Here is a 27,454-nt window from a genome sequence, read left to right on the forward strand (position 1 = left end):
TGCACACAAGTATCTCCCTTCTACAAGTAGTATCTTTCAAACAGTACAATTATTCCTTGGAGACAAAATAAATTCACTCCTGAAGTTCTTCCAATTCCATTTTTTTAAAGCCCTTTGAAAATCCTACAGATGTCTCAAAAGCTTTGCTTGCATTCGCCTTGAATTTGGTATTAGCCAAAATTTGGTGGTACCTCTAAATGGCTCCAGAGGAAATGCTAAACCTGAAAGAATGATATATTCAATGTGTAATAGATACCACCCCATGTAACACAGAAGGAACCATATCCCAATAGTGCCTTTGCCTCATGGCCACAAAACATGGGTTGTTTCTTCCCTGTTTCTATTTACCTTTTTTAAAAAAGTGAATACATTCTGGCACTTCTCATTCACATTTAGCCAAGTAGCTTGTCAGATATTATTTAATAAACATATATGGCTGACTCACGAACTGCTGGTTTCAAAAGGTTTTTGTTAGCGGCTTTGTGCATTTCCATTTCTTTTTAAAGGCATTTTAATTTTCCAAGAATTTTAATTCTTGTCTTCTCATATCATCCACTAGAGGGCACCATTTACCAGTTAAAATTATATGTCTGACAAATGATGGAACAGGTACATATTTAATATTTATGAATCATTTACATTAAAAAAGAAATCCAAACAATGTTCAAAAATGCAGTACAAGATCATAATTAAGTACTGTACATTATTAGTTTATACCAAAGACAATATCACCTTCCTGATTTATATATAACCCTCTGCATTTTTCTTTTCATCTAGCAGTGGTTTCAGGACCATCTCTTAAAAACTTCTTTTAGGAGGACACATAAAGAAGGACATCAGGTCTCAAATAAGCCAAAGTGTTAAACTAGAACGAAAACACTGTCGTTTGTAATGCAACAAAGCATATGAATAGAAATTCTATTCATCTATTCTATTCTATTCTATTCTATTCTATTCTATTCTATTCTATTCCAGTCATCTCATACCAGTGGCAACAAAGAATGTACATCCTCTATAACAGTTTATAGGAGACTGCAGTGGATAGGGCAACTTCTAAAGACCTTGGATACTTAAGGAGAGTTCTGTATAATTCATTTCCAGCTTTCTGAATGTCAGTTGCTTCAATAAACAGGGGAGCTACTTTATAAGTACCCAAGGGCCTAGTCACATTAAGTGAGATTTTGGACTCCCCCTAACCTGATGGACAACTGACCTCAAAACTACATTGCAGAGTGCTTCTAGAACTTCTTTAAGTTCTGAAGTGAATTGAAGGAGAGGCGAGGTCTGATGCTGGGTTGAAGTGGGAGGATACTGAAGGCTTTATCAGGTGTGCAGAACTAAGAGCACAATTCTATAGGTCATGGTCTAACGATAGCTCAAAAATAAGATGCTTCTAATAGTGCCTTCCCAGCACAGCCCATTCTACCTGGTATTGCAAATCAAAGGTTAACAGACCACAGAATGCCGACACTCGGAAAAATACAAGGTGACAAAGGGGTGGGGGGTGGGGAACTAAGAAAAGAAAAAGAATTGCCTGAGTATGAGGGAGAGGGATGAAACAATGAAAATGCTAACCTGATTTTCCTGTGCAAAATCCCTGAGCGGAGACAACCAGGTTAAATTTAAAGAATCCCTATGGATTATTCCGGAATCAAGAGAGCTGGTGACAAAAACCATTCTGCATGCAATTAGAGGGAAATGGCAGGTATCACAGACATCAGGAATGGAGTGGAGGGGATGCGTCTATCTCTGTAACAGCATTTTCAGTTCAGAGTTCCCTTCTCTTGCAAAAGCCTTCCCTTACTTAATCCTCTCTTGATTACCTAAAAAAACATAAAAAACCCCTCCATGCCGAGACACACCCGCTGCTCTTATCAACTCAGCTTCTCTGCCTCAAGAATGTTGAATTGCAACCCTATTGCAATTCAAAGGAAAAGGAAGTTTGTGTTATGGGAGCCAGAAATCCCGAGTTTCCAGAGAGGCTGAAAACTTTATTAGTATTTTGGGAAAGAAGAAAAAGACCAGAAGCAAAACACCAAACAATCCATTTACTTCTTTGTTAATGTCTGGAATTAGAATAATTACAATTACAAAACAACAACAATAATTGAACTGCCTGGTAAAGAGGCTCATGATTAATTTGCTTCTCTTGTTTCTCTCATTTCTGCTGATTCAATACTATCATCATAAAAATATTTTAAACATGACTTTACAGATGTGGTCCTGGCACACTTACCTGTGAGTGTAAATTCAGTGAGATGTATCTTCAAGTAAAGATCTATACATTTGTGCTGTAAGAGTAATTTGTGGATTAAACAGACTGTCTACTTTATGCATCTGAAGAACAAGGTAGGCTCTTCGCTATGAGAGCACATGTTCAATGTGTGAGTCTTTTAAGGTATGTGGGGTCTCTTTGTTGTTTTCGCAAATGAATGTCACCTCATTGCAGCAATGAGAATGCTGGCTTGACTTGTGTCAATTTGGAAGAGGCGTCAATGTTTTTTTCAGTAAAATAGTTTTTTTAATCTTTTTCCCCCAGAAAGGCTTTCCAGATTATAAATAATAAGTATTTATTAGGTTCTCTGTGCATTTAAAACTATTATTGGAGTTCTGTTTAATTTGCTGGGTCCACAGAAGGAAAGTGGTGAAAAAACTATTATGTGTTTGAATGAGATACTGGTGTTTTTTTTACACTTGTCATAGATGGAAGAGAAACATTTCGGAAATGTGAGAAGCTAAATTGTTTACTCATGGCAATGTTCAGAATCCAAATGCCTCAGTGGAATTCATCCCAAGATCTGAAGGAAGTAGAAGATAAATCCACGTATTGGGGCAGGATCTACACTACTGTTTTAAAATGGTTTATAACTAGGGTGACCAACTGTCAGGATTTCCCCGGATTTGTCCTGGTTTTTGTTCTTTCCATGGTGTCAGGGGGGATTTTCTATAATTTGCAATAATGTCCTGGAATGACACACCTTCCTCTTTGATGCTGCCATTAGCATGGCAGGAGGGAATGACATGCTTTCTTGAGGTACATCATTCCCCCACCCCGAGCTCCAATTGAGGTCTTAAAGGGGAAAGTGGGTCATTCGTGGACATTATAGAAAAGGCCCCAATTGGAGTGGATGGTGGTGGTGCTGAATGAAATCCTTTCCCCTCCTCCACTCCAATCGGGTTCTTTATGGCAGCGGGGGAATAACGTACTTTCTGCAGGACTCAGAAAGCTGCTTCCCCCCACACACACTAGGTGTCCTCTTTTTTGGTTTCCCAAATATGGTCACCCTATTTATAACAGTAGTGACAACTATTGGGGCCCAGGACATACTGCATATAGTTTTCAAACCATTTTCAAAGTGTTGTATCCTGCTTGGTGTATATGGTCTCATGGACTCTGCAAAAACCAGGTATAAAACCCTAAAATTACTTCAGGTCATCCAGTGGTCAAATCTGATCAAAATATCAGTCTCCTGAAACCTCAGAAATGAATTATTCCAGCCAAACTAAAAGAAAGAACTGAAAACTAGAACTCTAAAGCTTTGCCTGTGGAATACCCAAAAATAATTAACAGAAGAAATACAAATGTCAGTTCAGCTAAACTGAAGAAAACACAAATGGAAATAAGTACATACAGTAATAACTGGTTGACGTGTCTTATTCATCTTGCAAGATATTATCAGGTTTCAAAAACTATTGGCTAACAACAGGGTACATGGTACCAATTAGGAAAGTGGGAGATATGTGTTTGATTAATATTTTAATGCGAACTTACCTAATTTGAACTTTTGAACCAATATGTCAACTGAAACACACTTATCTTTTGAAATCTGCACTTCTCCAAATTTTGCAATGGAGTTAGTTCTCCCATCAAAAAAATCAGTACAAAAATGTGTATGTGTATACAAAACGTACATTTTAAAATTCGTATCAAATTACAAAAATTACTTGAAAATGTGTATAATATGCAAAATTGCATATAAAATACATGTATCATGAGAAATGGCACATAATTCATACGTATTTTCATGCAATCTCTTTAAAAAATCTCAACTTTCAGGACAAGCTATACAAAAGATTGGAAAAATTCCCAAAATTTGGAAGAAATTGAATTTTAGATTAATGAGGAAGTGGGAAAAAATCAAAATTAAGAGATTTGTCCGTCCCTACTACTAACGTATTAGTTTTGAACTTCCCCCTTTCAGCAGTTGAAAAGTGCATGTCAGAGAAATGTCCATTTGGTGCATATTCCTATCTGGTGAGGATGTATGAAGATTCAGATATTGTAGAAGGCTTTATTAGAAATGTAACATCATAGCTAAGATCTGTGTCTCCCAAAAAGAGTTTTGTTTCAACATGCATATTATAATTTTAAATTTTGTTTTAACTGTTTTATTCTGTTTTTATTTTCATTTTATCTTGTACATGGCTCTGAAATTTTTCAAGGGGGAGCGGTATATAAATATTCTAAGTAAATAAATAAATAAATACAGCAGCATCCACACACAAATAAAGAAGCTGGCCTGTAGTGAAGGATGATTGGAGGTAAAAAGTTTGGAACTTGGGTTTAATAGAATTGTGCCATGACTTGCTTAAGATGAAACTTTATTTTGGGAAGGTTATAAATTAGGGTGACCATATGCCCGGATTTGTCCGGGTTTTTCATGGCAAATCTGGGAGGGGGAGGGGAAATCCAGATTCCCCCCCCCAAAAGAGCAGCTATAATGGCAATTAACAAAAATGCTTATAACTCCAACATTTTTTAAGATAAAGACATGAAACTTGGCACAATGGTAGCTCTTAGGAAGGGCTTTAGTCATACCAAATTTGAAATAGATCCATTCATCCATTGATTTTTTAGGAATTTTTTAAAAATTGAGGTTTTAAAATTATTTTTAAACGTCATTTTTAAAGATAAAGAGATGAAACTTTGCACCATGAAAGGATTTAGGTAGAGCTTTAGCCACACCAAATTTGAAACAGATCCGTTCATCCATTGATTTTTTAGGATTTTTTTTAAAATTGAGGTTTTAAAATTATTATTTTTAAAATTGTCAATTTTAAAGATAAAGAGATGAAACTTTGTACCATGATAACTTTTAGGTAGAGCTTTAGCCACACTAAATTTGAAACAGACCTGTTCATCCATTGACTTTTTTTGGATTTTCTTTTAAAAAATGAGGTTTTAAAATTATTATTTTTAAAACTGTCATTTTTAAAGATAAAGAGCTGAAAGTTGGCACCATGATAGCTTTTAGGTAGAGCTTTAGCAATACCAAATTTGAAACAGATCTGGGGGCAGTAGCAAACCCTGTTAACAACAACAGCAGCTTGCAATGAGTGAAGATACAGCCAGAAAAGATATTTGAGGGAAGGGGAGAATGTAACACACAGAGTATAGCAAAAGCTTCAAAGTACAGCAAAACCTACAAAAGTAGGAGTGAGTGAAGTTAATTTCAGATACTTTGAATCTCTCACTTGTTCTTTATTTCAGTGATTTTAACATTAATATGTTATGTAGAACAGATTTGTCTTAAATGTGTGCTGTAAAATCAGACGTGTGACCATGGCTATGTTCGGGTGGGCACGCCCCTTTGGTACTGGACACGACCCCTTGGGGGCGACCATGTTGTCCTCCTTTTTGGTTTCCAAAATACGGTCACCCTAATTAATATAAATTATAAATTCTTTGAAATACATTGTTAATTATAATTAAGGTCAACATTGGATTGGATCTAGACTAATGCTGCAATTTATTAACATCTACGTGGAAGTAAGTCCCATTAAGCTCACTGTGGCTTACCTCTGAGTAGAGATGTGAAGGCCTGGGGAAAAAACTGAAAAAGTCAGGAAAAAACATTTCCCCCATTTCCCCCCCCCCCCAAAGACTTTTTGTTTTTTGGTTTTCCGAAAAATTGGTAAAATTGAAAAAAATGAAGAAAAATGGATTATGGGATGTTTTATCTTAGCATGATGAATAGAATGTTTAAGACAAATGTGTTCAGATATTTACTTCTCCAAATGATTTCTAAAAATCATTTGGACAGTATCAGATTATTACAGTATCAGATTATTACAATTTCTGTGCACCAAAGACAAGCAAGTCCCAGGTTGCAAACTGAGGCCATGGCTAGACCAGGCCTATATCCCAGGATTGTCCTGGGATCATCCCTGTGCACCCAAATGACACACACGGGATCCCAGGAGCAAGCAGGGACGACTCCTCCATTTGCCTGGGATAATCCTTAGGTCTAGCTAAGGCCCCAGACTACAACTCTCAAATGCAAAAGCAAAATGCATTTCTGCTTCAGGGGGGTAGTGCTGCCATTGAAGCAGAGACTGAAACTGAGAGTGATAGTTATAGCTCAGAAAATGAGTCTGATTAAATTTCATGCATGTTCATTGAATCTTGGTCCCCCCCCTTTTTTTTTCTCAGTTCTTTTTATGGGAATGGGTGCCTTATGTCTGCTTGACACTGTGGAGGACTAGCGGAGACATACATAATTTTCTTTGTTACTATTGTTGATGATTTCTTCTATTGTTGTTTTTTTTTTTATTTTTTGCCTGCTCCTCATAAACTGGCAAAACCAAAGAGGCCCCTTACAGTTCAGGTGTTCCTAACAGTTCAGAAGCTTGTAGCTCCATTTGTTACCCAATTTTTTAAAAAAGATTAAAAAGTAAATTCAATTTGTAATAATCGTTTTGAGTACACTGTTCTTTTAATATACCAAATGTAATAATGGTATGCCGAACCAACTTGGACATAATTACATTTTATGTTCCTAAAGTAACAAAGTGACTTTCAATCTGCAAAAAGTGCGAATACTGCTTTATTTCAATTTTCCTGAAAATTTCTGGTTTTTTCCAAACCCCCTCCCCCAGAAAAAAATATGATTTTTTCCCCCATGGCTTCAAAATTTCTAGAAATTTTACATCTCTACCTCTGAGCAACCTGTGTAGGATTGCATTGTGATACCCACTTACCTGAGAGTAAGACCACTGCACTCGATGGGACTTACTTCTGTACAAAATTATGCTGTAAGTTAATTTAACTTAGTACCCATTGAACCTGAGTTCAACTAAGTCTGGATTCAATCCATTGACTGGTTCATTGGTATGTTTGTAATTCAATGGGATAGGTGATTCAATCAGAATGTGTTCTTGGAAGGAATATAAGATAATTTTGCTTCAGTTTGCAATCACTTAAAGATGCCCAATTCACAATCACAAACATGAATGGGAGTGCGTTTTCTCAAAAACTCTTCTCCAATTCCCAAAATTGTGTTGGCACTCACCAAGGCCACAGCTAGACCTAAGGTTTATCCTGGGATCATCCAGGGTTCGCCCCTGCCTGAGCACTGGATCCCCTGTGTGTCACCTAGGTGAACAGGTTTGACCCCTGGACGATCCAGGGATAAACCTTAGGTCTAGCTATGGCCCAAGTGAGCATTTGAAAAACACCCAATTTTCTCAGAATGCACAACTTCTCCCATTCAGACAAACCAAAATACAGGTTTCAAAAGAGAATGGGACTGAGTCAAACTAAGCTTTGAAGTAAAGTTTGGAGAATTTCAGTAAACTCAAACATCCCTGGCTCTGCCTTCCCTATTTCTTGGAAATATTACTTTGAAAGTTATAGCAGATTGCAGCTTAAAACAAAACTTAATATTTTTATAAAGTTATCCTTGAGTTTAGTTGCATATGTATATTGTGTCTGAAACTAATAAAACTGAAAATATAAATATTTAAAAAAGAATCATAGAATCATAGACTCATAGCATAGCAGAGTTGGAAGGGGCCTACAAGGCCATCGAGTCCAGCCCCCTGCTCAATGCAGGAATCCACCCTAAAACATCCCTGACAGATGCTTGTCCAGCTGCCTCTTGAAGGCCTCTAGTGTGGGAGAGCCCACAACCTCCCTAGGTAACTGATTCCACCGTCGCACTGCTCTAACAGTCAGGAAGTTTTTCCTGATGTCCAGCCGGAATCTGGCTTTCTTTAACTTGAGCCTGTTATTCTGTGTCCTGCACTCTGGGAGGATCAAAAAGAGATCTTGGCCCTCCTCTGTGTGACAACCTTTTAAATATTTGAAGAGTGCTATCATGTCTCCCCTCAATCTTCTCTTCTCCAGGCTAAACATGCCCAGTTCTTTCAGTCTCTCTTCATAGGGCTTTGTTTCCAGACCCCTGATCATCCTGGTTGCCCTCCTCTGAACACACTCCAGCTTGTCTGCGTCCTTCTTGAATTGTGGAGCCCAGAACTGGACGCAATACTCTAAATGAGGCCTAACCAGGGCCGAATACAGAGGAACCAGTACCTCACATGATTTAGAAGCTATACTTCTATTAATGCAGCCCAAAACAGCATTTGCCTTTCTTGCAGCCATATCGCACTGTTGGCTCATATTCAGCTTGTGATCTACAACAATTCCAAGATCCTCCTCATTTGTAGTATTGCTGAGCCAAGTATCCCCCATCTTGTAACTGTGCATTTGGTTTCTATTTCCTAGATGTAGAACTTGGCATTTATCCCTATTAAATTTCATTCTGTTGTTTTCAGCCCAGCACTCCAGCCTATCAAGATCACTTTGAAGTTTGTTTCTGTCTTCCAGGGTATTAGCTATCCCACCCAATTTTCTGTCATCTGCATATTTGATAAGCGTTCCCTGCACCTCCTTGTCCAAATCATTAATAAAAATGTTGAACAGCACTGGGCCCAGGACTGAGTCCTGCGGTACTCCACTTGTTGCCTCTCCCCAGTTTGAGAAGGTTCCATTGATAAGTACTCTTTGAGTCCGATTCTGTAGCCAACTGTGAATCCACCTAATAGTTGTTCCATCTAGCCCACTTTTAGCTAGTTTGTTAATCAGAATGTCATGTGGTACTTTGTCAAAAGCTTTGCTGAAGTCGTGATGTTCCTCCCTTAATGACGTTCCTTCCTTAATGACGTTCCTCCCTTAATGCAAATACAGTTAGGAACCAGCTTTTAGGAATAAAAACTTGTCCTGGGACTATGGTTTATAGATGGATGCTGTGGATAGGAAACCTATTGCCCTCTTGGATTCCTCCTGGCCTGGACATTGTTACTTGCTGTGCTGCTGGGTCTGATCTGGGGGCAGGTGTTTCCTGGGAGGGGTTGGTCTTTGCTGAGGCCAAGACAGCCCACAACTGTCATTGACATTGGAGAGAGAGGAGGGCAAGCTCATCAGGCCCCCTTCTGTGGGACATCTAACAGCCATCAAGTCAGCTCTCTGATTATGTGACAGCAGTAGCAGCCCTACTTCCCTAACTGGTCATATTCTGTTCCATTCCCAAATTTGGTCTTTGGGGAGAGGGGAAGTGGAACAGTTGGATCCGGGGAAGTGTTGCTCTCCAGGACAGCCAGAACCTGTGTAGACAATCAAGTATAAGTTGAGGGAGCTTCCTTTGTGGAAGATCTACACATGGAAAGCCCTCCACTGTTGAGTGTAAGCAACTTTATTGAAAAGTGTTTGCTAGACATTTTTTTAGCTATGTAAACTGATTTGAGAACTTTTTTTAAATGGAAAAGCAGTATATAAGTATCCCACACAAAGAAACTTAGTTCCTATTGAAATCAATGGAATTCATCAGTCATGACCAATTTGTCCCATTGATTTCAGGGGGGCTAGGTTTAACTAACATAACCTGGATCCAACCCCCTGGCTTTTTTAACAGATTGAATACATTGGTTTTGTTTTTTAATTGTTTGCAACCTGCCTTCTTCTACCAGATCATGCTTTGCCAAGGGCCCATATCTTGCTTGGTATTTCGAAGTGAATAGAGATGCATGTTTGCAAAGGGCCTCCTCCATTTCGGAACTCAGAGTTCTGAGTTCTGGAATGGAGTCTGCAGTTCACAGATGATTAACTATGGATATAAAGTTGCCACGTTCTAGGCTAGAGACAATGCCAATACTGTTCAGTGCTCTGAGCCATGAGGGAGTTTTAGTTTAGAAAAAAAAAGACAACTAAGCAAGGGTTGGGATATGAACAAGGTTTACAAAACTGCATGGGATGGAGAAAGTAGGAGGACATTTTTCTCTCTCCTAATTCTAAAACAGGAGGTCATTCAATGAAACTTACTGGCAAGGAGATTTAGGACAAATATATCCTATTCGATATAACTTTTGTTTATATTGTTTCTAGGCACTGACAGATGCTATATGCAAATTTGATTGGTGTGTGTGTGTGTGTGTGAGAGAGAGAGAGAGTGTGAGAGAGAATTATACTAAATATATACCGGGTCTCCCACATACCTTCAATATTGATTACTTCACTTGGAGACATTTATTTTGAATGGGACATAATAGCTTTTTTGGTGTTTCCCTTCCAAAATTATTTCCAAAAAATACTAAAGCAGTTTGGGCAAAGAGATACAGTTTGGCACCAAAGAGTGACGAATGTTGTAACATTAGTTTGAAAAAGGAAAGAAAGAAAGATTAGAAAATGTCACCATCTAGACCCCACATAAAATTCTGTGAATGAAGCAGAGTGATGCAATAAAAGCATTATTTGGAAGCACCCTCCTTCTTCTTGATAAGCTTAGGAAAAGGAGGAGCATTTTACTTCTGATGTTTATTTCTTCTGTTTGTATCTTAGCCCTGGACCAGAAATCAGCAAGTGCAACCCATACTCCTATGTATTAGTCACCTATGGGGTGACTAATTGTCTGGATTGCCTGCGTTTTTGCTTCTTCCTGGGAATCCAGGGGGATTTTTAATAATGTCTGGGGAAATACCGATGTCCCCGCTTCTCCCAGAATTCTTGCGTCTTGCGAGACTTCCGGGAGAGGTGGGGCAGCTGCTGCACACTGGCTTCCATACCTCTCGGAAGCCAGCAAGCTTTGGCTTCTGCCTTCCACTCCATCTCACTGCCTCCTTAGCAAGTCACTGCATCATTTGTTTTTTTACTCTAGTGTAAGCATATAGGAGATGATCTAGATCAGACCCCTATAATTACATTAGACCCTAGAATATAGTGCTTGCTATATCTTTAATGTAATGTCTGCTTTGGTCCTGGGTGTTGCTGCAGAAACAGCTGAAGGGAATATAGGATTAAACGGTGACAACAGAAATAATAGAAGAAGAGAGCTCAGAGTACATTTCTTACTCACCAAGTTTACAACTGAAATCATAGAATTATAGAACAGCAGAGTTGGAAGGGGGTCTATAAGGCCATCGCGTCCAACCCCCTGCTCAGTGCTGGAATCCACCCTAAAGCATCCCTGACAGATGGTTGTCCAGCTGCTTCTTGAATGTCTCCAGTATGGAAGATCCCACGATCTCCCTGGTGCCTAATTAAGCCAACGTCTGTAAATTTCTGTCTATGGATTTACAAGCTGTTCATAAATATCAGCTTGTGATCCACAACCATTCCAAGATCCTTTTTACTTGTAGTATTGCTGAGCCATTGAGCCAAGTATCCCCCATCTTGTAACTGTGCAATTGGTTTCTTTTTCCTAGGTGGAGAACTTGGCAATTATCCCTATTAAATTTCATTCTGTTGTTTTCAGCCTAGCGTTCCAGCCTACCAAGATGACTTTGAAGTTTGTTTCCACCTTCCAGGGTGAAAATTTATGCCATCTGCAAATGGCATTCCCTGCACCTCCTCATTCAAGACATTAATAAAAATGTTGAAGAGTACTAGGCCCAGGACGGAGCCTTGAGGTACCCCACTCATTACCTTCCCCCCCAGTTTGAGAAGGTACCATTCACAATCCCTCTTTGAATCCAATAATGCCAAAATGCTCTAGGGATTACAGAGGCAGTTCCTTGGTGACATTACAAGCAGCCAGCTAGCCAGTTAATGTAGTCACCAGCCTGCTACTTTAAGGTGATTACATGGAAGACATATATCTTAGGGGGCCCAAGTAGAAACTTGAAATTTGGCACACTGATAGGTCTGGCTGTAAAATGTACCAGAAAAATCTAAAAATGTGTAATTTTGGATTTTAAATATTGTTAAAGGATTTAATAAAAAACTGAGGCTTATGCCTACAACTCCCAGCATGCCATGGGTGGAACTCCCAAGAGTCTTCTCTTGCCACCAAACTATGACTCATGGTCATGACCAGTACAAATTGCTATTATTCCGCCAGCACAAAGTGATGGATCACTCAGCCAAATTGCTATTAAAATTTCTTCAGCAAGAGGTATTGAAAATTGCTTTATCATCTATGTGGCTCCATAGCAGTGGCATAATGCCACCAGCACCATAAGGTGGTGGGTTGATCATTTAACTGAAAAAATAAAATAAAATTAAAAACTGTCATGGTGTATCTTCAGAGCACAGGTATGTCAGATAAAAGGCCCAAGTCACCAGTGGCCTTGACCATCCTGGCTCTCTGACAAAATCTGTTAAATGTAAATATTATAATGCATTTTGCCAATAAAGTATTCTGTAATAATAGCTTCAGAACACATGCATACAACAGTTTTCCACGTCCACCGAGATCTGCTTCCCTCCTATATGTTATTCACATATATGGGCAATATTTTGAAAACATATTCTTAGGTTTACATCTTTTTTAGCTGTTAGAAAGGGTGTTGTGTGTCCTGATTGTTTTTGAATTTTAGACAGCTGCTCCGGCCAAGCCATTTCAGGTAAAACGAAAAATGTGGTTCATCATGACGCTCTAATTTAAAATATAGTTTGTATTAACGCCATTTGCCATTTATTCTAACAAAAGAATTTACTAACTCAACCAAACTAGAAAAACCAACCAACCTAAAGATGAATAAGTTGCAGAGAAATTTATAATTTATCAAATAAATGTTATAAACATTATTCACGGACCTGAGCAATGCCGGGCATATCAGCTAGTATGTCAATAATTATAACACTTAAGCATTTCATGCTACACTTAGCACTTTACATATTCAAAGTCCTTCGCATACAGTTAGGACTGTGCCTGGACCACATTTTGAACAGGTGACAAGGAAGTCAGGTAGGGATCCAGGCTGTATGCTGCCACCCAGCTCTGCACTTCTGAGCTTTTGCAAAGAGTTTCCATGCAACACATAGACTGATTGAGCATAGCTAACTTGCATGCCCAGCATCTTCCATGTTGCAGAGTAAGCACTTGTTTGGTTTTTCAAACTCAACCTAACCCAAATGATAAATTTCTGTGGTATGCTTACTCCAATCTTGCTACCTAAATGAATGCTTCCCCTTGTCATTTCGTTTTTAAAAACTGACACATTAGGATAAGCTACAAGATTCAACACACTGGCAGAGAAATAGGGGAAGGCAGGGAAGGGTGGGGTGCAATGGAACCAGATCATACCTGGTCATTAATGGGACACACTGCTACGTTTTGTTCTTCACTAGAGCAGGCAACCCGGATGTACTTCAGCCAGTTTCCATTTCCTGGATGGCTGGCATCAACACAGAATTTATCTGTACCCAGGTCATCACCAATCTGAAAGAGAAAGCAAGAGTGTTTAAATTCAACAAGAGTAATTAAGGTAGAAGACAGTAACTGCTTAAAGTCAATAAGAAGTGCAGAGAGAGAGAGAGAGAGAGAGAGAGAGAGAGAGAGAGAGAGAGAGAGAAAGAAAGCAATCTCAGGCATATGAGTCATCTACAGCCTGAGATTTGTTGGTCAGTTCAAATCGGTATGGAAAATTTCGCCATATCTTTGCTCTCACTGCATCCTTTTGTCCCTGGCCTTCGGTCCTTCACAGAATCCAGGGCTGGACACAGATACAGCCCACTGTGCCTAGCAGCAAACTCTATGATTGTGATGTTCATGGATGAGGGGATCCCTCTACAATCACACCAATGGCTGCAGTAGTCTATAGTGCAATTCAGCACATGGCAGAGATGGTGTGAAGAAAAATTAGCACCTGTGCTGTTTATGCAAACTGGTCCAAAATGTCATTATATTTCTGAGCATACACAGAATGCCTTCAACTAGTCTCTGATTGTAGACAGACAACATATATTTGGGATTATGGGAGAAGGGATCTGAGGTCAAGGATATGGCTTCCATTCACATTCCTCTTTTTTTTTTAACTAACTAACTAACTAACTAACTAACTGCCTTGAACAGAAATCTGTGTTTGATTCCGAGACACCATTCTTAATCATACTTAAGGAGAAGTAACTTGGCTTGAACCTAAGAAATGAAGTCCAACTACAATGAACAGTAATTCTAATTGCAGACATTCTCACAAATAAAGACACAAATGTGGGGTGTGGGAAATGCTTTTTTATTATTTCTTTTCTCAAACAAGAGACCTGCAGTTTCTACTTTCTTCACACAGGAAAGGTAACAAGCTATGTGAGAGTATCTACAGGCAGGTAGCAAAGATTTTCACACCAAACATTTTTTTGCAGAGGGAAGTGAGGATTCTCAAGTGCTTTGGTACTTTCCAAGTTTGATTAATGTAACATGTGATCATACAACTATGAATACAGTTTGGAAGCTGCAGCAGGTATAGGGTGACCATATTTGGGAAACCAAAAAAGAGGACACCTAGTGTGTGTGTGGGGGGAAGCAGCTTTCTGAGTCCTGCAGAAAGTACGTTATTCCCCCGCCACCTTAAAGAACCCGATTGGAGTGGAGGAGGGGAAAGGATTTCATTCTGCACCACCACCATCCACTCCAATTGGGGCCTTTTCTATAATGTCCACGAATGACCCACTTTCCCCTTTAAGACCTCAATTGGAGCTCGGGGTGGGGGAATGACGTGCCTCAAGAAAGCATGTCATTCCCTCCTGCCATGCTAATGGCAGCCTTAAAGGGGAAGGTGTGTCATTCCAGGACATTATTGAAAATTATCGAAAATCCCCCCTGACACCGTGGAAAGAACAAAAACCAGGACAAATCCGGGGAAATCCTGACAGTTGGTCACCCTAAGCAGGTACAACATATGGCTCCTTGGCTACTGGCTGGGATTAGGGGCAGGGAACTTATTACATCAATCCTGAATGAACTCCTCTAAGCTGCTTGTTTGTTTGGAGCTCAAATCAAGATGCGGGTGTTGGCCGTAAAGGCCAGTATAATATACAGCTGCAAGTGGAGAATATGATGTGCAATTAAGCCAGCTGTGGATAACTCTATCAACTGTGGATAACGTGCAATAATGATATGGATCTGCAGTACTGAGAAAACCATCTCTCTAATTTTGTTGATAAGTGTCCCCAAAATATGAAAGCCAGTGTGTGAGAAGGTAGAAAAAAGAGGTTGATTTCATACACCGTGTGTGCGCGCATTTCTTTAAAATAACAAAATAGAATGGTACAGCGTTAGATTCTCGTGTTGCAGACTTATAGAAAATGAAAACCATTTCTGTCACAGAACTGCTTCTAAATCTATGTCCTATAAATGAGTTCAGCAAAATGAATATATATATATATATATATATATATATATATATATATATATTGATCAACTTGTCCCAACCTGGTGCCCACCAAATGTGCCATGCTGGGAGTTGTAGTCCAACAGCATTTAGAGGGCAACAGGTTTTACACACATCAGACAATTAATGTATTCCTAAACATATCTGCCCATGTTACTTTTTCACTCTTATGAAATGATGAAATGTTGGATGGACTGTTAGAGTTCAGAGCTTTTCAAAACCTCAAACTATCTCATTTCACCCCACCTATTAATTTCCATTAACCTAAAATGTATCATTTCATCTATTTCTCATCTTCAAGCTGTGAGTGCAGTTGCTTATGTAGCAAATACCCCAACCTCACACGCATGGCCATGGTATCATTTTGTACTTCTGCAGAAGTATTAAACACAACTGGTGGAAGGGGGAAGAGACTGACTTAAAGACTACAACATTTAGTTTAAAGTCCCACTTTCTCCACTTCCTGTTGCAATTTGATTGAGGTATTTGGATCAGCCCAATGCAGAATCATGGGAATCTATATTCCATTCCAAAATTCTGATCAAGTTTTGTGTCACACATATCTGGTCTGCTTAATCAAAGATTCTGCTTATATCAAACACCTAATGGATAAAAACAAAAGTTATCGGCTTGGATATGTTACTATTTGCAATTTATTTTGAACTTTTGAAGTTTCCTGCTTCTCTGATCTGGGAGTTTGCTCTGTGTTAGCCAGAACGGCAGGGGGATCTGTTGTCACTTCAGCTAATGGAATCTTTGGCTTGGGTACATGAAGCAACGGACCCAGCTTTGGCAAGTGCCTCCCACGTATGCCTAAAGGCCCAGTCGCTACATCGCTCCGAACATGTTCCTAGCTTGTAAACTGACTTTGTCACCTGCCTGGTATGTTCATTTTGTTTGACGGAAGTTAGAAAGCATTAAAAAAACCAAAACAACCAAACCCAATTTCTTATTTATGCATGCATGAATTGAGAACAGTAAGTATGTCTGTATTGTCAAAACCTCATGCAGGGACACAGGGGAAATATGGAGGCCAACAGCTGGGAAAGTTAGCGTGCATGTGGAGCTGGGTAAGGCACTGGGATCAGGGCCGGTGCCAGGCTTTTTTGCGCCCTAGGCAAGGTGACCTGCTTTCACCCCCCCCACCGTATCCCCACCCCCACCCCAGGTAGGCGGAGACAGGTTACCTGTCCCTCGCCTGAAGTCCTCCTGGCTTGGCGGGACGCTGCGGTGGGGTGGGCAGGCAGCTCCAATTCCATCCGTCCATTTGCCACTGCTGCGCCCCCCCCCCCAGCATCCCAGCTTGTCTTTGGCTGGGAGCCCCCAGCCGAAACCAAGCCGGGACGCTGGGGGAGGGCAGTCAGACGGCTCCACGTTCTGACTTTCGGTGTGCGCCGGAAGTCAGAACGTGGAGCCGTTCCCCCAGCCGAAACCAAGCCGGGAAGCTGGGGGAGGGCAGCCAAAGACAATCCGTGGAGCCGTTCCTTCCCCCCCCCCCCCAGCGTCCTGGCTTGGGTTTGGCTGGGAGCCCCCAGCCGAAGCCAAGCCGGGAAGCTGGTGGAGGGCAGTCAGACGGCTCCACGTCCTGACTTCCGGCGCGCGCCGGAAGTCAGAACGTGGAGCCGCCCGCCCCCACCCCCCAGTGTCCCAGGTTGGCTTCAGCTGCTGGGCAGGCGCCCAGCTGAAGCCAAGCCAGCGACGCTGGGGAGCAGGGCGGAAGGCTTCGGAACGGCGCCCCCGGAAGCTGCCCTCACTTGGCCAGAGCGGCTCTGGGAGTGGGAGGGCGACTTCCGGGTGCGCCGTTCGGCGCCCCCTTACCTTGGCGCTCTAGGCGTCCGCCTAACTGGCCTCTATGGAAGCGGCGGCCCTGACTGGGATCCATTCTGTGAAAAAGGAGGTGGTACAATGTCTTGCTGAAAGGGATCTACGTCTCTCCTCTCCTCACTTATGGCTGTTCTCCCTGCCTCCCCATTCCTTTTCTGTATATTGCTTGATCACCCACTCTAATGCACTGGTTGCTTCTGCTCTTTCACATCCAGTAAACTGCTGGGATTAACTTGTGGAGTTCAGTGCTACAAGATGCAGAGATAGCCACCACATTTTTAAAGGTTTTAAAAGGGGGACTGGACAAATTTGTAGAATATAGGTCCTTTGTCACTTATCAGACATCACAGCTAAATGAGATATTTGTGCTCAGAGGGACAGCCAGTGGGTGGAGAGGGGTGTTGCCTTCATGCTCTACTTGTGGGCTTCCAAGATGTAACTGGTTGGCCATGGTGGGAAATGGGATGCTGGACAAGATGAACCCTTGGTTTGATCCTGCAGGGCTCTTTCTATGTCCTTACTTCAAGCTTCTTCTACTTACCTTTAAAGGTCTCTGTTATCTTGCTTTTTCCTATGTTATCTTCTCTCCTATCTCTTTCACTTCTCACTGCTCGCTTAAGTCCAAGATTACCACCTCTATTTCTTGTTTATATGCATGTACTTAAATGGCCCTTTACATGTCATCTCTTTTGCCCCCTCCTTGCCATCAGACCCTCTCCATCCATCATCAATAAGCATTTAAAGACTCACCCCTCCCCGATTTATTTGTTTCTGTTGAGAATTTTCATCTTCTAACTTGGCCTTTCCCAACCTTGACCGGGGATAATGAGAGTTGTAGTCCAACATCTCGGAGCCTGAGGTTGAGAGAGGCTACGCATTCCATTTCTCAATTGCTTTCTTGATGCATTGCATCTTTTAGATTTTAAGACGGTTCATTTGGAAGCTTGGTAAGGAACCTAATCTCTTATTAGCCATTCAATCAGAACCAAACCTAAAGTTAGTCAGAGGGAGGTGGCTGATTTGGGGTGTGATGAAAGGGCAGCACATTCTAAGTTACAAGTGGGATCTGAAACAAAACGTTGCATTGTTTGAGTCCTCCTGTTCAGGATTCCAGACACTCCATTCTACCACCACCCATTTGTCCATTTCCTGCCCTAACAGTCAGTCAGTATGCTAGGTCCATTGAGCATGCTCAGTCTTCACTGAGCTGTTTTGTGGGGCCTGAAGATTTTCCCCAAATATTTTTTGTACTTCTGCAAACTTTGGGGTTCCCCTGCACCTGCTGATACTTTCGTTTTGTGATCAGATGGTGATGTTTTGGCTACACACAGGCACTAAGAGAGCTGAGATCACTATTACTATATATGCTTTAATGTATTATTGTTATACTTTTACTGTTAGGGATGGGAAGAGGTGCTTGTGGGATTTTCTATCTCAGGTGTCAAAATAACTTGACTGGTCAAGTCAAGGTAACAATGCTAAAGGCTCAGTACCCTCTGCAGCTGTATAAGTGTGCCCTCTTCCTCGTCACGGGACTGTCAGGTACATGGGGAGCTTATGTAGGATATATGAAGTGAGGTTGTTCACAACAACCCTGTGAAGTAGGTTAGGAAGAGAGAAGGTTGTTGACCCAAGGACACCCATAACTTCACAGATGAATGGGGATTTGAACCTGGGTCTCTTCAGTCCTAGTTCACATTTATATAGTGCTCACAAACTTTCCTTATTTGCACCTTTTAAAACACAAAATACATGAGTGTAAAAAAAACACCACGGAAAGTAACCAACTAATTAAATTCTGTGGGTGACGATTGAAAACAAAAACAAAACGAAAGAAAGCAAGCAATGAAAAGGTTATGAGGACAGGGCTTCTTCCCACAATTATGACACTTTTTTTCTTCTTCTTCTCAGTATTGTTTCCTGCCTTACAAAAACTTTACTCTCCTTGCTGCTAAGAGCAGCAGCTCTGGGAGGGGGTGCAATTTCCCTCCCTTCCACTGGCAATTTCAAAACATAAAACTCTCTGCTTCAAATGTGTAAATTTGTGGTCATATCTGTGGTACTCTGAAACCCTTTGCCTTGAGAACTCCTGCAGTTTAATGGTAGCACATTGAAAAACGGAGAACCCACAACGGCTTTCACATGAATGTTTTCTCATCTTGACTGCCTCGGCACTGTGATATTTGCTGACATGAGACTGTAATCCAGTCATGAAAGCAGAGTCTTTTTCCGGCTGGCTGACTGATCCATCACTTCGTGCTGGCACTCAAATCCACACTCGTTTCCAGGGCTGACCCTAAATCACACTGCACCCTAGGCGAGGGACATCTCTGGCATCCCCCCACCATTTTATTCTGTTTTTTAATACCTTACTTTTGAATTGCGTTGTTAGATCATTTTGTGACTTTGATGCACAATATACAAATATGATTTAACCTTATTGTAACAGACAATACATTTTGCATGGTAGGACAAGTAGCGCTGCATTTACTCATGCTGAATGAACAGTGTGTGCTATTTGTTACAGCAATTGAGTGGATAGCTGGGTGGATAGCCATGTGACAGCACCCTCCCCCTGAATTTGATGCTTCAAGAAGTTGACTGGCTTGCCTTCCCCTAAATGTAGCCCCTTCAGTGGGATTTCCATCGCAGAGATTCAATTTGGGAAGATCTCAGCTAAATATCTGAAACTAAATGAGCTTGATGTGAGCGTGGCCAATTTCTCTCTTTCTCGCTCTCTCCATTGAGTGGAGGGCCATCCCAAGATATTTAGCTGCTTAAGGCACTGTAGCAAATGGCACCTCCTCTCCAACTCAAGGTCTCCCCTTTTAAGTCCAACACTCTCACTTTTATTCCACAACTAGCAAAAAAGCCCGTCATACGACAGGTGTAGAGGAGCAGTCTGGTGAGGAGGGTAGTGGGTTTTGGCCCCTCTCCTAGGCCGGAAGCTCCTCGCAGTTATCTTTCTCGGAACTTGGAACTTCCATAGAAGGCTGCAGTTCCGAGAAACGTCGCTAGATGGTGCCAGAGGGTAAAACCTATTTCTCGGAACTTGGAACTTCCATAGACGGCCGCAGTACCGAGGAACGTCCCTAGATGGCACCAGAGGCAAAATCTAAAACTGGCTTGGAGAGCAGTCTGGGATTTATATATATAGATCAGGAGAGTTTCTTTATCTTTCCAAGGCTGTGGAATGAGGCCTCTTGTCATCTACATTTGTTGGTCTGGAAATCCAAATCTCTAGAAGAATTTATAGATACCTGAGGAATTTGAACTTTGCAAATTCTGATATGAATTGACCTGATCCATACCTTCTAAACTAATGTGTGAATCAGAACTTAGTTATCTGCCTACTGTTGTAGTTCCCAATTTTCTGATGCAATCCTTGTCTGAAAAACATATACCAAAGTTCCTTAAAAACATGTATTTTGAGAGAAAATAGGTTTAGAAATGTGTATTTTGAGAGAAAATACATTTAAAATATGTATTCAAGTAGGCATTTAAATGCATTTTTGGTGTGAATTTAAAACAAGTTTGCAGATCAGGATGGACTTATGGGTGAACACATGAAAAACTAACATGAACTGGAAACCAATGGATTCGTCCATCTCTAGTGGAATTCTGCAGATGGTGTAGCTCTTCAGAGTCCTTAATCTGAGTCAGACATTGTATCGCCCATGGTACAAGGGATGGGCAAAGGGATGGGGTAGGTGACATGGTGGCCATGGGAGTGGGGTGATATGGCAGCAGCAATGGAGAGGGGTGAAGCATTGGGAGAGCTTGCATCACCCCTTGTAGAGCACTGACTGTAAAACACAAGTGGGACCTGCAACAAAATGTAGTGTGGATTGTCCCTGTTCAGGGTTCCAGACATCTCCTCTCAGGATACCTCATTTCATTCTGAGTCTTATAGAATCATAGAATCATAGAATAGCAGAGTTGGAAGGGGCCTACAAGGCCATCGAGTCCAACTCCCTGCTCAATGCAGGAATCCACCCTAAAAGCATCCCTGACAGATGCTTGTCCAGCTGCCTCTTGAAGGCCTCTAGTGTGGGAGAGCCCACAATCTCCCTAGGTAACTGGTTCCATTGTCATACTGCTCTAACAGTCAGGAAGTTTTTCCTGATGTCCAGCCGGAATCTGGCTTCCTTTAACTTGAGCCCGTTATTCCGTGTCCTGCACTCTGGGAGGATCGAGAAGAGATCCTGGCCCTCCTCTGTGTGACAACCTTTTAAGTATTTGAAGAATGCTATCATGTCTCCCCTCCATCTTCTCTTCTCCAGGCTAAACATGCCCAGTTCTTTCAGTCTCTCTTCATAGGGCTTTGTTTCTAGACCCCTGATCATCCTGGTTGCCCTCTTCTGAACACGCTCCAGCTTGTCTGCATCCTTCTTGAATTATTCCACGGTTATCCTTCTGTTATTCCACTTTTGTTTTGTTTTGTTTTATTTATCAAACATTCAGTCAGCATTACATGTTCATTGAGCATGCTCAGTCCTCTTTATTTGTTTTTAAGACCCTGATCTTGGGGTCCCCCCCTCCATAAAAATTGTGCACTTTCCGAAGCCCTGGATTTAAGATTAGAAAATAAGAACAGCCATGCCTATCTAGTCTAGCTTTCCATTTGCACCAACCAGATGCCTATGGAAACCCACAACAGGTTTTCCCCAAACCTGCTGATACCTCTCTCTTGTGCCTGGATGGTGCAAGTTTGGCTACATAAAGATTATCACATGGAGAACGAGTTCTGTATTAGTATACAGGATGTACAAGTAAAACATTTCCATCTCATGAGAAAAGAGCAAGAAGGTTGGAGCTTTATAACTAAGAAAGAAACTATGACTAAGCTGTGGTGGTGGTGGTGAGATCTGATAGTTTATAAAAGGATGATTCGGGCGAATTGACGGCATAGAAATGACTGTCTGTCATTCTCCCTCTAAATATTAGATCACCTAAACAAAAGATGGCTTAAGGTATTTCTTGTTGTTATTGTTATAATCTTAGGTTCCACTTATCTAATATTGGACAGCAAAAAAGCACAAGTTCCCTGTAGTAGGGAAGATACTTTAGGGTGGATTCCTGCATTGAGCAGGGGGTTGGACTCGATGGCCTTGTAGGCCCCTTCCAACTCTGCCATTCTATGATTCTATGATGATATGCAATTAAAACATTTAAGGTCTATGAATGGCTGGCACCTCACATCAAAGTATAACAAAGACTGCAATTTGAATGATAGCTGGGAAAGGGGACCCATAGTAGCCAACAGAAGTATACAAACAAAGGAAAACTAGGGGTCTCTAAGAATTTTCCTAACTAGATTGTTGGGTTTCAAAAAAAAATTGAAATGATTAAACACTGCCAGTCAGTGCCTCTAACTTGAAAGCCTCAGATATCGGACACTGGCCAGTGAGAGTCCTCCTGTCACTTTTGCAACTAAGATTGTAGTGCCTGAATTTGCTTTCCTTTCCTCCCCTCCTCCTCCCTCCCAATCCTCTTTCCTTTTGTGTCATGTCTTTTAGATTGTAAGCCTGTGGGCAGGGACTGTCAAGAAATACTTTTGTAAGCCGCCGTGAGAGCCTTTTTTGGCTGAATGGCGGCATAAAAATCCTTAAATAAATAAATAAAATAAAATAAAGATAAGTGGCCAGAGGATAAGCAAACTGGGGAAATCAAAACCTGATAGGCCAAGCAAAGCAAATTTACATTGTGGGCTTACTTCTTTTGCCTATCATTCCCCAATTCTAGTAACTCTCCATTCACTTAATACAAAGTTCCCTTTGGACAATGTTCTTAAGAAGGCCTCTGCCACACAGACTGCAAGTATGCAACAGGGTGTCAGGCATATGTTCTAATAAATAAATAAATCAAACACACTTAAGACCTGAAGTAAAAGATCCTTCATCAGACACCCCAATCGCCTTTTTTCCTCATCCTATGCCAAGCTAAGTTTTTATTGGACAAAATCCAGCGATCCTACAGTTGTGTAATAGGTCTCTCTTTTCTCTCCTCTCTTTGCAGACAAAAGATCTTTTCTTGTTTTCATGGGCTGACAAGTTTATCCAAATATTCTCGGCTTACTGCTAGACCCTTTCTGAATTGATCAGCTCAATAAACGGACACTTTGTATCTTTAAAAACTGCACCAAAAGACCAGGAAAGGACAGCAAGGGAAAAGGGAACATGTTTCAGCCATATGATAATAATGTCAAAGTGAGCAGAGATGTATGAATAAGCCCCTGCTGGTCCTCCATCCTCTAAATGCCATTTTTCTTTGCCCCCAAAGCTCTGGAATGACACTGCATTTTGATATCTGATGTACTTTTATTTGTGCTGAGCAACGCCACTAGTCTTACTCTTTGCTTTCCTAGAAATTCTTTAGCTATTTCTGCCCGGAAGAAACTTTTAACGTTTTGCTTTATGGAAAATTCAGAACCAACTCAAGATCTTCACAAGTTTTGCCGCAAACATCCAGAGTTTGGCCCTGCTGCCAGTAGGACATGCCATGCTAGAGACAGGCAATGAAAACACCCACAGAGCAGTTTGGCTGAGAACATGCATTTATTCTGTCTTTGGCCTGCATAAAACTTCTATGAGAATGTTTGCTAGTATTTATAAAAAATTGCTTTTTTTCCTTTTGCGTCTCTCAAGATTCTTCAAACATTTCTCCCAAGCAGATGCTTCCAGTAGGGTGACCATATTTTGGAAACCAAAAAGGAGGACAAAATGGCCGCCCTCAGGAGGCGTGGCCACCCCAACATGCCCACCCCCAAGGCGGTGCCAACTCAACATGTCCGGCCCCCAAGGGGGCATGGCCTCAGTCACATTTATTTATTTATTACATTTTAATACTGCCCAACAGCCGAAGCGCTCTGGGCGGTTCACAAAAAGTAAATGATAGCAACCAATGAGTAGCAAAGGCACACAACTACTATAATAATATACTAAATACTAAAAAAGGAACTTACACTTATATAAAACCATTTCTTTATTTTTTATAACATAATAAACAACCACAACAGTCATAGTACTAGGGTGACCATATTTGGGAAACCAAAAAAGAGGACACCTAGTGTGTGTGTGGGGAAGCAGCTTTCTGAGTCCTGCAGAAAGTACGTTATTCCCCCGCCACCTTAAAGAACCCGATTGGGGTGGAGGAGGGGAAAGGATTTCATTCTGCCCCACCACCATCCACTCCGATTGGGGCCTTTTCTATAATGTCCACGAATGACCCACTTTCCCCTTTAAGACCTCAATTGGAGCTCGGGGTGGGAGAATGATGTGCCTCAAGAAAGCATGTCACTCCCTCCTGCCATGCTAATGGCAGCCTTAAAGAGGAAGGTGTGTCATTCCAGGACATTATTGAAAATCCCCCCTGACACCATGGAAAGAACAAAAACCAGGACAAATCCGGGGAAATCCTGACAGTTGGTCACCCTACTTCCAGATTGACTTTGATGGCTTAAGGCTTGTCAGGCTTTAGACCTAAGAAACATTTGTTGAGTAATACATTTTGCCGGGCTTAAATATATCTTTTTCTATATATCTTTCACAACATCAAACATGCACATCAGCAGATAAATACCTATAAAATGAGCTTCTCAAAGAGGCTCACCTGGTGCCTATGTTGTGTTCTCTTCGGCACCTGGTGAGGATCTTGTTTTCGCAAGCATTTTAGTCTTTCAGTTTCTGTTGTTTTAAATCTTTGAACTGCTGCTAGGTTTTATTTTATATATATATATTATATGTAGTTTTAAACTTTTATATTGTATTTTCTCATGTTGAATTTCTTGGTTTTAATTCTTGTGAACCGCCCAGAGAGCTTCAGCTATTGGGCGGTATAAAAATGCAACGAATGTAAATGCTCATAAATCTCTTTGCCATGCCTTATTAGAATGGTTGCTAGGTAACTGCAGTCAGGCTGCCCTCTTCTTCCTTATACCTGTTGGGGTTGGTCAAAAGTGCGAGTTGCTGGGAATGGTGCAAGGCTATCCATGGGACTGAGTGCCACAGGTGCACTCCATATAAGCATTAGTGAATGATTAGACCTCGTAAAATATATAAATGGTGTTTCTTTAAGAAGCTATAAAATTTTATGGAGGAAAAAAATCAATCTGTAAGGTTTTTGGTCTGTTCCATGGCCAGTCATTCAGAATTGTATTCATTTCTGTCAGGGCCTTGCTAATTAAAACTGTGGCAAGGGTCTGGTTTCCATTATGTCCCCCCATCTGGCTTTCAGAGATGAAGCAAATGTAATTGTCAAGGCAACAAATAACCATTTTGCCATATGCTGTGTTTTCATTTTGCCCATGTAACTGGGGGAGGATATAGATAGGGGGCAGAATATCATTTATAGATGTTGGTTTGGAAGCTATGGTGGTGGGAGAAGAAGTATAGAACTTTTGAGGCTGCTGGACAGCTCATTGCCCACCTTCATGCTGACTTGAATGCCACTATTGATGCAGTATCTGTTGAGGTATCCAGTGCATCATCTTATCTTGTTTTGTGGGATCTGATTCAGTTCCTGGAACCTGAGGATGTGGACAAGATGCTTGTATCTGTACAACCTACTACACATTCTCTCAACCCTTGCCCTTTACAGCTTCTTTGAGCTAGCCATGGAGGACTGACAGGATGGACCAGAGGAGGTGTGAACGTATAACTGTGTGATGGTGTGATCTGTATTGCCTTGAAGACAGCAAGTTGACTCAAAGATCTATACCATCTAGGAAGTAGATATTTGGTCACAAATATCTACTTCCTAGATAAGGTGCTCGAGAGAATGGTTGGGTCTCAGCTGTACACACTTTTGGATGAAATGGATTATCAGGATCCATTCCAGTATGGGTTCAGGCCCAGTTTTGGGACAGAATAGGCCTTGGTCATTTCTTCAGAGTAGAGACAGGAGAAGTTCCCATTACTTCGTCTTGTTCTCTCAGTGGTTTTTAATACCACTGATCACGGTATCCTCCTGCACTGTCTCCCTGAGTTGGGAGCTGAAAGAACTGCCTTACAGTGGTTTAGCTCTTACTTTCAGGTTTGGTTCCAGAGAATAACATTGGGCGACTGTGCCTCAGCACCTTGGTAGTGGAACTATGCAGTGCCATAGGGCACTATCTTATCACCAATGTTATTTAATATCTATATGAAGCTGTTGGGAGTGGTCATTAGGAGATTTTGGGCGAAGTGTCACCAGTATGCTGATGACACCCATCTCTATTTCTCTGTGACATCTGAATCAGGAGAGGCTGTGCAGATGCTGAACTGGTGCCTGGATGCAGTTATGAAGTGGATGAAGGCCAGTAAACTGAAGCTGAATTCTGATAAGACAGAAACCCAGTTCTGAATGGGGTTGCACTCCCTCTGAAGGAGCATGCACATAGTTTGGAGGTGCTCCTAGATCCATCTTTATGATTGGAGGCTCTGATGATTTCAGCACCCATTACCGACTGAAGGCCCTGATGACCTCAGCACCATTACCAACTTATCAGCCCATTCTCTGGTAAACTGTCCCCTGTGCAGTTCAGGTGGCAGAAAAATGTACTTGTTCACTCAGGACTTCTTTGGATTATAAATATTGTAATTGATCACATGCTGATTGATTTTAATGCTTTTTGTATTGTATCTGTATTGTCATTGTAATTTTCAATGTATTTTCAATGTATTTGTTTTGTTGTAGTTGGACCTGTATTTAATAGCATTTTAATATTGTATTTAAATATTATTTTTAATTTTTGTATGTAAACCACTTGGAGATTTTTTAATAATAAGCAGTATATATGTATTATTAATAAATAAATAAATATTTTGTTGAAATGTTTGACACCAATGTGCCTTGTCAATGTGGAAGTTAAACCGCAATCTGCAGAAAAAGGATAATTATGAAAAAACCCTAGTTGAATGTATTTGCCTATTACATTAACCTTCATGGCCCTTGAAGTAATAAAGATATCCTCTTATTAAGGGGCTTGCTCATCTTCTTATGCCATCTCTACTTTAGAAGATCAAGGGTATTTATAAAGCATCTATAATATGATCCTAAAAGTTATAAAAGGCTGGGGGCTGGACATGTCAAGTTGGCCCCGCCTTGGCGTGGGCATTTTGAGGTGGCCATGCCTCCTTGAGGGTGGCCATAGTGTCCTCCTTTTTGGTTTCCAAAATATGGTCACCCTAGTTCAGGTAAACAGGAGCTGATCCGTTCTGCCACGTTGCCTCCTCTCAATTCATTGCCTTCCCTCACACACCTGTCT

The 27,454-nt window shown here is 41.1% G+C and overlaps 1 protein-coding gene across 1 annotated transcript in view; it reads right to left on the reverse strand.

Annotated features, from left to right (window-relative positions):
- PRDM16 (PR/SET domain 16) overlaps window positions 1-27,454 on the reverse strand; it is a 379,417-nt gene that overhangs the window by 78,326 nt on the left and 273,637 nt on the right. Inside the window, exon 4 of the mRNA XM_063145447.1 lies at window positions 13,302-13,436. Within this exon, the coding sequence (XP_063001517.1) occupies window positions 13,302-13,436 (135 nt within the window). The remainder of the gene's footprint in view (window positions 1-13,301; window positions 13,437-27,454) is intronic.

Source organism: Elgaria multicarinata, chromosome 20, assembly GCF_023053635.1.
Source record: "Elgaria multicarinata webbii isolate HBS135686 ecotype San Diego chromosome 20, rElgMul1.1.pri, whole genome shotgun sequence".
NCBI lineage: Eukaryota > Metazoa > Chordata > Lepidosauria > Squamata > Anguidae > Elgaria > Elgaria multicarinata.